We start from the raw sequence: 10966 nt of genomic DNA, 5'->3' as shown, positions 1-10966 counted from the left end.
GAATGAAATGACGTTGGAGGAGCCCTATTTATAGAGTTTAAAATATATATATATATATATATATATATATATATATATATAAAATGTCGGACGTCCGAGTGGGACGGGGCGACCTTCGCCACAGTGGCGCCCGTCCCACTCGCCCGTCGACGGGAGGGGCGAGCCCATCGCAGGGGCACTCGGGACGGGCGTGGGCGCCCTTCCCGCCCACTATGGCGCCCGTCGGGTCGCCCGTCCCCGACGGGCGCCGTAGGAGACACCCTTATAAAATGAGTGTAAAAAGGTTAAAGTAACTCCTAATATGAGACGGATAGAGTAATATTAATGTTAATTTAATGGATATATATGAATTGAAGTAAATAGGTTCATAAATAAACATTAGGAACTTCTATCAATATTTTTTCTGCATCTGAGTTAGCATTATATATGAACCATCGATCTAATTAGGAAATTAGATGGATTATGGTGCAGATTCATTGTACCAATTCGGTAAAATAATTTTAATATTGTTAATTATAATAATTATTTTCTCTATGTTTTTTTAAGTGGAAAATAATGACTATTTCAAGCAGCAATTTGACTTTTATTCCTCAAAATCAATAAATCTAACTAACAAAGGATAAATTATTGGATTTGTAGATTCTTTCCTGCATTTCACGAAAAAGCGCAGAATCACTCTTTGCAAAAACGCGTTTCGTTTCTGCCAGAGTCGGTTCGTTGTCAGAAACAGCAACACACGTTTTCACTTGAGATATTTATATTACTATTATAATTCTTGTCACATGCCCATCAAACGACTATTTCCTATTTTCCTTAATCATTATTCAAACTCAAACTATAAATACACTCACATTTTGTACAAATCATTCAATCAATCAATAAATTCCACCAAAATCAAATTCCACGCTACCAATTTAAACATGTCCTCCACTTCATTCCTCCAAACTTTCGATCCATTCTCCAAGGCTAGATCGAGCTCGAGATCGATTAAAAGACCTAGGGGGCTAATGGTCCGTGTAATGAGGAGGGAAGCCCGGGGCCGCGGGAGACGGGTGGACGAGGACATGATCGTGTTGCGAAAGAGGATCCACGAGATGAAGATGAACGAGGAGGATTGCGAGCTGCCGAGGGAATGGATGGAGTGGGAGAGGCGGGTGTACGTGAGCTATGATGCAATCGTCTGCGACGCGGTGGGCCGGCTGCAGGCTTGGTTGATGGACACGAGGCCCGGTGTTGCGCTTGGGGTGCTTGTACTTCTCGCTTTGAGTGTGCCAACTTCCACGGCTGTGGTGATGTACAATTTGGTGGCTGTTTTGTCTGGGATTCGTTTGGGTTAAATTTAGTCAGAATTTTGTGACAATTCGTTTTTTTTTTATGACTAATTATGGTATAGATGTGCAAAACAATGTTCTTAATTCTAAAAATAAATAAACAAAGATATTCTTATTAGAAATAGGCCACTCACCCCTTAAAAGACCTCATAAGGGGGAGGGTTATCCACACTTATATAGAGAAACTAGGATCATCACCAAGCCGATGTGGGACAAGATATTAGAATTTTAACACGCCCCCTCACGTGTGGGCCGGAATGACACATCGGACTTCCATCACGTGGGTAGGCAAGAGAAGAGATAAAGAGATAAACCATCATCGACTTGGGCCCTGCTCTGATACCATATTAGAAATGGGCCACTCACCCCTTAAAAGGCCTCATAAGGGGAGGGTTATCCACACTTATATAGAGAAGCTAGGATCATCACCAAGCCGATGTGGGACAAGATATTAGAATTTTAACAATTCTTTAATTGATATTCTATATATTTCGTCTACATCGAACTATGGTAAGGATGCATGGAGAGTGTGTGAAAGGAGCTCTTGAGAAATGTTGAGAATAAGAGAAATGGAGAGTGTATTTGATGTTGAGATGCTTAGTTATAAAGGAAGGATTATTATTTTTAAAATTTAATTATTTGAGATTTTGATAGCAAGGGAAAGCTTGAAAGCAAGGTTATGACTAAGAACATTGCAAGTCATTTAAGTTACAAAGAGTACCACGTGGACAAGCAACATATGAAATAATTTTATTAATACTCAAAATTGAAAAGATCGGTCACTATTGAAAAGAATTTAAACTTGAAAATAGTGTTTTAGTATCTCAAAAAAAACTTTAGTACTCCCTCCGTCTCGAGGAAGATGACCTTTTTTTTGGGCGACATGAGAATTTATACAACTTTATTTTGTATGTGAAATTGAGAGAGTAAAGTAAGAGAGAATAGAGTAGAGAGAAAGGTGTTTTCGTTTTAAGTAATAGACCATCTTGATTGAAATAAACCAAAAAAGAAAATAAGTCATCTTTAATGGGACGAATGAAGTACTCCGCATAAAAATAGTTGTCAAATAGATTGGGTCGGCTTAGATTGCCAAGTCCACCTTGAGCCGGACAATTTTATACCCAAGCGGCCAAGCCCATGGCTAAAGCAGGTGGGCTTAGGATGAATTTCGTTCTACAAATTTGTAATTATTGGAACCCACACTCATTCGGTAAGTAGACTAGGTGGGCTTTAAAAGCGACCCAATTAATATCTACTTCAACTAAAAGATTGGAGTATTATAAAGCACCTATTTTACAACTTCTAAAGAATGAAAATGTTTACTCTCTTTCACACACATGGCTTTAATCTCTGTAGCCACAGCCATTACTTAATGATTAAAAGAATATATAAATTTCTATTTTACACTATAATTAGCCACAACCCTTATTCAAAAATCCTCTTTGAACGCTTTCTGAAACAAACAAAAAATATAAAAATATAAAATATATGGAAACAATAAATCAACTGATCTAATGGGCTGATTGGGTTGGATAGCATTTCAGGCCTTCAAACAATAAATCAGTATAATGTGCTTGAACTGAGCCCAAAGCATATGGCCTCTTTCATCTTTATTTAATTTTATATGTTGTGTTATAATTACGCTTAATCACATGAATTTGCTCTACTAACAACAAAACATGCAAAAATCGAGTCAATTATAAGGGAAGAGGACTCATTTCAACATCATAAGACTTAATCTTGCTACAAAAGATTCTCTGCGTAGCTTATCTTTTGTTAAACAAAATCTACACAAAAACTCCACCTTTTGCAATTATCAATTCTTTTTAGGGTTATCGAGTTCCTAATCAAGATTTAATCATCAAAATAAGTACCCTAAATTCAACCCAAATTTTTTTCACGATCCATTTTTCCACTGCCATGTCAATATTTTTTATTTCAACCAGAACACCTACAATAAGGTCAGCCCCATTTTTTTTTTACAACTTAAAAAACCAATTTTTTTCATATTGATTTTTGAATTCTAAATAAATAACATATAAATACAAATACGATTTTAAAAAACACAACAAAGAAAATAGCATTACTTAATCGAAGTTCATATGACAAACTTCAATTGTGACACATTCAAAATTCTACGATCAAATTCATCAATGATTGGGGGTTTCTATAGATAAAATACTCAATAATGTAGTATCAAAATTAAATTTAAAAAAATGGATATGGCTGAAAAATGTGGCGAACACATATGTTGCGACTGGAATTAGGGTGAGCTTGCAATAAGTTCGCAAAATGTGGTTGCTCCAGTGACCATAAAATGTGACTTTATTGCACATTCTTTCGAGAAAATTGCGTCTCAATCATTTTACAGCTTCAATGCCTCATGGCATGTTCTAAATAAATTTGCGACCTAACCAACAAATTATATTCTACGGCCAACATATGAATGTACTATGTTGAAAAATGAATTGTTTGGACTTCAAATTTGACATAATTATTTTATTTTGACGATTGATATTGAAAGTCCTTGTTATTAAAGATTAGGACCAAAGCAATTGGAATTAGATTTGGCACACGTGGGTTTAGCCTCGTTAGCATCTTGGTCAAAATCAGTAGTCAAATTGGCCATCTTTTTCATGTTCATGCATTAGGCTGAGGGAAAACGATCTTACACTAATAAAAATTCATAAAAGAATAAATAATTAAATATTTTATTCATCCACAGTTAAATGTTTTATCTATTCAGTTATTCACTTTCGTCTTTACTATTTTTAGTAAATAGACTTAACATTCCATGAGGAGTGAGCATTCGAATAAACATTTGCCAAATTCAATCCAAATTTCCTAAACTTTATGGGAGAAAATTGGATTCGAATTATTCGAAAATCCAAAATTTGTGGTACAATAAAAAACAAAATAAAATTAAAACAATGATCCCCATATTTTTCTTGGTCAATAAAGTAAATCACACGCGTACGCGTTTGTCGGTGAGACGAGGCGACATCCTTTGTCGATCAATTAATTAAAAATACGTGAAATTTTGTAATTAAATAATAGGTGTAACACATTTTTACTGACGAAAAATGTGTAGTGATTGGTTTTTTTGGGACCCCTTTTAACAAACACCCCACAAATTGCTGTCTTGACTAAGCATACGTTAGTATTAATACGAGGCATAAAACTAAGTTAGAACAAAGAAACACATGTGGCCCATCGAAGTATCAAATCTTGTTTTATGATGCTTATTGGATGGTTCTCATTCACCTACAAAATTCGGATGTCAATCCACTAATTAGTACTAGTATGTAAAATATAATTTAGTTTTGTAATATCATAAAACATTTTGCTAATTATTGGAATGCTCCACCTTCTTCACTACTTTCCCCATGAATGAAGTTTCAACCATTTGAAAAGTAGCATTTGTATCATCGTATGTGGAAGTGAAATTACATGATTTATCACATTTCAAACATGTTTTTAGATTATATCCTTAACTAGTCCTAACACGTACTCACTGCTATTTTAATTAAATGTCTCACATTTGACCGGATGAGTTTTAAGAAATTGTTTGGTTTTGTGAATGGAAATGTGTGGAAAAAGTTAGTGAATTAGTTTCATAATAATTGTAAGTAAAACGATTTAGTAGAATGTGAAGTCCATTTATTAAAATTAGTAAAAGTGAACTAAGACATTTATTGGGGCATGTCCAAATAATTAAATAGTTAACGCAATCATTTTATTTGCAATAACAATAATTTCTTTATATACAATAAATTACTCATATAACAATCTTGTTTAATATACCAAATGGGTTTGAATCGAGCTTAAATCAGGTTCGAGTCAGACTACGACCAATGTGCGTAGTGAGCGGGCGCATAAGATAATTTGTCTTTGCATATTATACACTTCAATATAAGCTTATCTTTTTCTTCAGCCATAAAAATATATATAATTTTCTTTTTGAAACTAGAGACATCATAATAAAATCTTATTCTTTATACTAGTAAAATATTTTAGGGATAATATAATTTAGTTTTTTGAAAGTAGAGATATCATAATAGTAATATTTAAAAAAGTAATAAAAAATAAATAGATTGTGCCAATAATTGTGATATCTAATAGATTCGAGATGTCCCCACCCCTATCCAAAATCACACCTCCACTTGTTTTCCCTCTCCTCCGCATTCCCCCAATCGCCGCCGCCCCTTACCCTCTATAAAATCCCACCCCCAACCCTAATCCCTCTCCTCACACAAACATTTCTACAAACACCATATCTTCTCCCTCCACCACACAAATCCAAAATTCCCCTCTCCTCAAAACCAATCCAAACTTCAATTTCTCAATCCCAATTTGCCGCCATGGCCATTGCTCAACGGATCGCCCGCGCCGCGGTGGAGCAGCCGAAGCTAGTCGCGCCCCAGGCCGTCGCCCTCACGCAGGACGATTTGAAGAAGATCGCCGCTTACAAGGCCGTGGAGCACGTGAAATCCGGCATGGTGGTGGGGCTCGGCACCGGCTCCACGGCCAAGCACGCCGTCGACCGAATCGCGCAGCTCCTCCGCCAGGGGAAGCTGAAGAACATCGTCGGCGTGCCGACGTCGACGCAGACGCACGAGCAGGCGGTCTCGCTCGGGATCCCGCTCTCGGATCTCGGCTCCCACCCCGTCGTCGATTTGGCGATCGACGGCGCGGATGAGGTCGATCCGTCGCTCAATTTGGTGAAGGGGCGCGGAGGGAGCCTGTTGAGAGAAAAAATGGTGGAATCGGTCGCGAAGAAATTCATCGTGATTGTTGACGAATCGAAATTGGTGAAACACATCGGCGGAAGCAGGCTCGCAATGCCGGTTGAGGTCGTGCAATTTTGCTGGAGCCATTCGCTGAAGCGGCTGGAATCGCTATTCGCGCACACCGGCTGTGTCGCGCAGCTGCGGAAGGCGGCGGCGGAGGGCGGCGGGAAAAAGCCCTATGTGACTGACAACAACAATTACATCATCGATTTGTATTTCGAGAAGGAAATTGGGGATTTGAATAGGGCGAGCGATGCGGTGTTGAGGCTTCCTGGAATCGTCGATCACGGGATGTTTATCGGATTAGCAACGTCTGTGATTATCGCCGGAGTCGACGGCGTCACGATCAAGACGAAGAAAGGGAATGAGATTGAGCGGGATTACTTCTGCTACAGTGATTTGAGGAAAGGGTTATAAAATTAGGGTTATTGATTTGGGGATTTTTGATTTACGCTCCTATTTCTATGGATGAAATTTTGGTAGGAAGATTAGGAAGCTTATTTATTTAACTTTTGTTGTTAAACTCTGAAAAAGGTGGGATTTTTCTGGTATTTATAACAAGGATTGATGCCAATTTACATGATCCAGATTATTTTATTTTATATTGATAAAGTTCTTGAATTTTTGTTGGAAAGTTTCGAATTTATTGAGGATTCTTGATTTACTCAGGTGCTCCTTTTTCGATCAATTTGTTGTTGGTTTCATTGTTTTACATGTAGACGAAAGATTCTAGCCAAATCTTTTGTCTTAAATATATTTACTTCCTCGGTCCATATTATTGTTTATTTTTTTATAATAAAAATATTGAAGTCACGCGTACCAAAAAGAAGTTTTACAGAAAACTGATGTTAAAGATATGGAAAAATTGTCATTTTAATTATAAAAGATAGCTAATTAAATCACAAAATTTCATATTTCTCAATTGTCTTAAACAATTACTTTCTCTGTCCCACTTTAGGAGTCCCGGTTGAGTTCGGCACGAGTATTAAGAAATGTAAACGAAAGTTGGTGGAAAAAAAAAATAGTGGAATGTGAGTCCTACTTTTTTATATTAGTTTTACGATAGAATGTGAGTGGAAAAAAAATTAGTGGAATGTGGGGTCTAATACCATTTATAGAATATTTCAACCGGATTCCTAAAGTGGGACACCCAAAAATGGTAAACCGGGACTCCTAAAGTGGGACGAAGGGAGTAAAATTTAATTAAATTTGTTTTTTAAATAATAATTTTGGTTTAACTTTTAACTGAATTTAGCATTGCTCTATATTATTTAATTAATAAAAGATATAATGACAAAAAAAATATAAAAATCACAATAAATATAATTAAAATTCGTACGGACTACACAGTTGATAAAATATTATTGGACTACACAGACACAAGCCCACTGCAATATCACCCATTTATTTTTTTCCAAGAAAATTTTCGGGTTGGTATTGGGCTTTAACAACCCTCCACCGCCAAACCCAAATAAAATCAAAGATTTGGGATTTTAATAGGAGTATGTTGTAAAAAAAAAATAAAAAAATCAAAGATAGTACTAAAAAAGGATTGACTTATTATGTGTGTTGACCTACGTTTAGATTACTTCATATTTGAGGTCAATAGTTTCGGATTCAATTCAATGTGACATGATCTTAAAAATTTAATGCCACTATACAATGACAAAAAAAAAATGGCTTGGTATGCTATCCACAACGTAAAGAAAATTTTGTAGGTAGACTATTATTTTGTATTCATGTTACTAATCAGTATCTTATATAGGAGACATAGGAGCGGAGTCAAAATTCTACTTGAAAAAGTAATTTTATTTCAATTATTACACTAAATTTAAATTTTACATTATTTTTAGTATGTCATACAAAATTCTTGCAGTAGATACAATATACATCCATATTAAGTATTGTTCCATAGAAAACAAAAAAAATGGGTTTGGATTTAGCAGTATAATTAGACTAGTTTTCTATACCAAAAATAAAATTAAGTGTATGATTAAAGATGATTTTACAACATAAACACCAACGCAACAATAAATATTCAACCACACGTTGGTCACATCATCTACCTATTTAATTCATAAGTACTCTTAGTCTACACTTTTATAGTATATTATTAAAATTGTGAAATTTATAAAATTAGTAACAAATTATTATAATTCAAAAATACACACTTCAAATAAAAATACAAAAGGTAAAGTTTAAATTAAAAATAACACTTTTATTATAATTATAAAAATACACAATTAAAAATAAAAATAATGTAACCATGTTATTGAACATTGTAAATTACTCAATATTGCAAAATTCATCCGTCAATTCTCTTCCAACCCTAAAGTTGACGCCTTTCACGAGCCCAAAATTTCCCTCAAACGTTCGCCAAATGAGTTAGACATATCTTCTTCACGGTTGAAGGAAAAAAGGAAAAGAATAAAGAAAAAAGGAAGATTAAAAGAAAGATAGCAAAAGAAATGGGAAAAGGATGCGGTTTTGTCATGCAACACCACTTTGTGCTACAATAAAACATAACTTGTTGATAAGATATTTTCTCTTCAAATTAATATTTCGGATATTTGAGTTACCACAAAATAAATAAGAAACTATTATTATTCTCATAAAAGAATAGTATATTAAAAAAATTCAATTAGTGAAGATACAAAAAAAAAAGCTCTTCTAAATGACTAAATCCGTGTAAGTTGAATAAAATGTAGCCGACCTAACTTTAATGCTAACAACTTAATTTGACAAAATTGAAGACGTAGAAGCAATCCAACTTATTAGGCATGTTCAATAAATGCTTGCGTAATCTATAGGGATCAATAATTATGAGTCAATATTTGTTTTCATCATCTAATCTAATGCCTTCATTTCCAACTTTAAAAAAAACTAAAACACTTATAAAAATGATGAAAATCTATCCAAACATTGGATTTTATCAAGAAAAAGGTGTGTGTTACTCAATCATATAAACATCTAATTTATGCCTTAGGTGATATAGAAGAAACGAATATTTTGTACTATATGCTTTTGATTTAATTATGTTTTGTTTTGCATGTTCGTCCAATTTGATCGTGTGATTGTGCAAGTGACTTATACTTTGCTTAATCATTAATAAACATGCATTTTCATTGGAAGCAAATATAAAAAGTGGAAAAATAAAGGCCGATATTAAAGGAAAAGTAAAGTGAAAAAAGTGTCCTAAATGAATGAATAAAGCATGTAATTGCGCTACATGACGCAACACAAGGCATTGAAAGCGGCTTCAATCCATATTTTTAATATATATATTTATTTATTATTTATTTTTATTATAGTCATTAGGGTATCTAAAATAGATCCCAAAACCAGCCAGCCGCGTGCGGCAATTTTTGGGCTCGATTGCAAGTGTAAAAGGGTGGAGCGCCGAGCAGAACGTCTGGCGGGCGATGGGATTTCCGGCGCTATTACGCACTGTTTCAGTCGGCCAAATTCTACATATTTCCATTCTTCTTCTATAGTTGTAGTAGTATTTTTTTTAAATCAGATTGGTATTTTAATCTATTTTATTTATTTTCTAAATTGAAAATTAAAATAGTAAGTAATTGTAAATTAAGTTGCGGCTAAATTTGAGACTGTCTTATTACTATATGTTGTAACTAATTTTGAGGCTGATTTTTTAGTCCTATTATAGATGTCTTTAGTCACTTGTACAGTTGTACATACTAATAATTTATAGGTTTAATTAATAAGAATTTTAAGAATTGTACAATTAACATGTACAACTACAATGATTTATAAATTTAATTAATAGAAATTTTAAGAATTGTGAAATTTAAGATACAGTACTAGAGTACCTTATTTCGTGAAAGTCATGAATCTTGATGGGAACTGTTGTACATACTACAATAAGATTTAATTAATAGAAATTTGAAAATTGTGAAATTTAAGATATAGTACTAATAACTTATTTTGTGGAAGTCATGAATCTTGATGGGAAATATAATGACTTTATTCAAGATTAATTGAGCAATTCAAGAAGGGATATTTTGGGAACAATAATATAGTATGATTTCATCATAAAATAGGACCCCCCCATAGATTTTGGCTTTTACTGTAATGTGATAAAGTCCTATTTATTTTTTTATTTTATATAATGATAAAGTCCAAATTAAGTGAATATAATGACACCATAAGATACGGTGATGATGACACCATAAACTAATATGACATCGACCATAACTTTTTCTTTTTTGTATTTTCTTTATTCGTCATTTCATTATCAACACTGATCTAAATTTCGTTTGATTGGTACATCTACACGAAAGTTGATTGAAAGTAAGAATATATATTCAATTAATTTACATTATTTTGTTTGATGAAAAAAAGGTCGACATTTACGGCTCTTATTTTGACAGCCCAAGAAAACAGTAGTCTTTAATTTAAATAATAACTAATTTAAAGTAGTATGGGTGATGATATTTGATTGGAAAAACTGATAAATTATGTGATAAAATATCTCAAAAGTACTGTAAATTAGTGAAAATTATGAATTTTAGTTCGTCATATAATTTAGTCGGAAAAATTACAAAATTTGGACTTATTTTCAATTATCATATGTAGATTTTTTTGGTAAAATTGGGTTTTTGATATGGAAGTCAAGAAATTAAGTAGCCGGCGACTTACACAATATGTCTATATTCATGAATTCGATTGAAAAATATCAACATATTTTACTATGGGATAATATCTATGTATAGAAATAGATTTTTTTTATTTAAAAATGGACTAATTTTTAAAGAGTAATGGAATAAAAAAATACTCTTTTTTTATATGTTTTTGTTTCTTCCTTTTTTTTCTTTTTGGTGATTA

The 10966-nt window shown here is 33.5% G+C and overlaps 2 protein-coding genes across 2 annotated transcripts; both read left to right on the top strand.

Annotated features, from left to right (window-relative positions):
• Positions 1-809: 809 nt before the first annotated feature.
• On the top strand, positions 810-1369 carry LOC125216936. The gene has a single exon (XM_048118727.1). The coding sequence runs from the start codon at positions 921-923 to the stop codon at positions 1335-1337; it is 417 nt and encodes a 138-aa protein (XP_047974684.1). The 5' UTR covers positions 810-920; the 3' UTR covers positions 1338-1369.
• A 4107-nt stretch (positions 1370-5476) lies between these two features.
• On the top strand, positions 5477-6704 carry LOC125216374 (probable ribose-5-phosphate isomerase 1). Its single transcript, XM_048118065.1, has one exon. The coding sequence runs from the start codon at positions 5693-5695 to the stop codon at positions 6536-6538; it is 846 nt and encodes a 281-aa protein (XP_047974022.1). The 5' UTR covers positions 5477-5692; the 3' UTR covers positions 6539-6704.
• Positions 6705-10966: the final 4262 nt, after the last annotated feature.

The sequence above is a fragment of the Salvia hispanica genome, chromosome 3 (genome assembly GCF_023119035.1).
Source record: "Salvia hispanica cultivar TCC Black 2014 chromosome 3, UniMelb_Shisp_WGS_1.0, whole genome shotgun sequence".
In the NCBI taxonomy this organism is placed as follows: Eukaryota; Viridiplantae; Streptophyta; class Magnoliopsida; order Lamiales; family Lamiaceae; genus Salvia; species Salvia hispanica.
This window is presented reverse-complemented; position numbering and strand designations above follow the sequence as displayed.

Bases quoted from the DNA above. Each gene is read 5' to 3' on its own strand.
- LOC125216936 (XM_048118727.1), top strand. From the start codon at position 921: ATGTCCTCCACTTCATTCCTCCAAACTTTCGATCCATTCTCCAAGGCT.
- LOC125216374 (XM_048118065.1), top strand. From the start codon at position 5,693: ATGGCCATTGCTCAACGGATCGCCCGCGCCGCGGTGGAGCAGCCGAAG.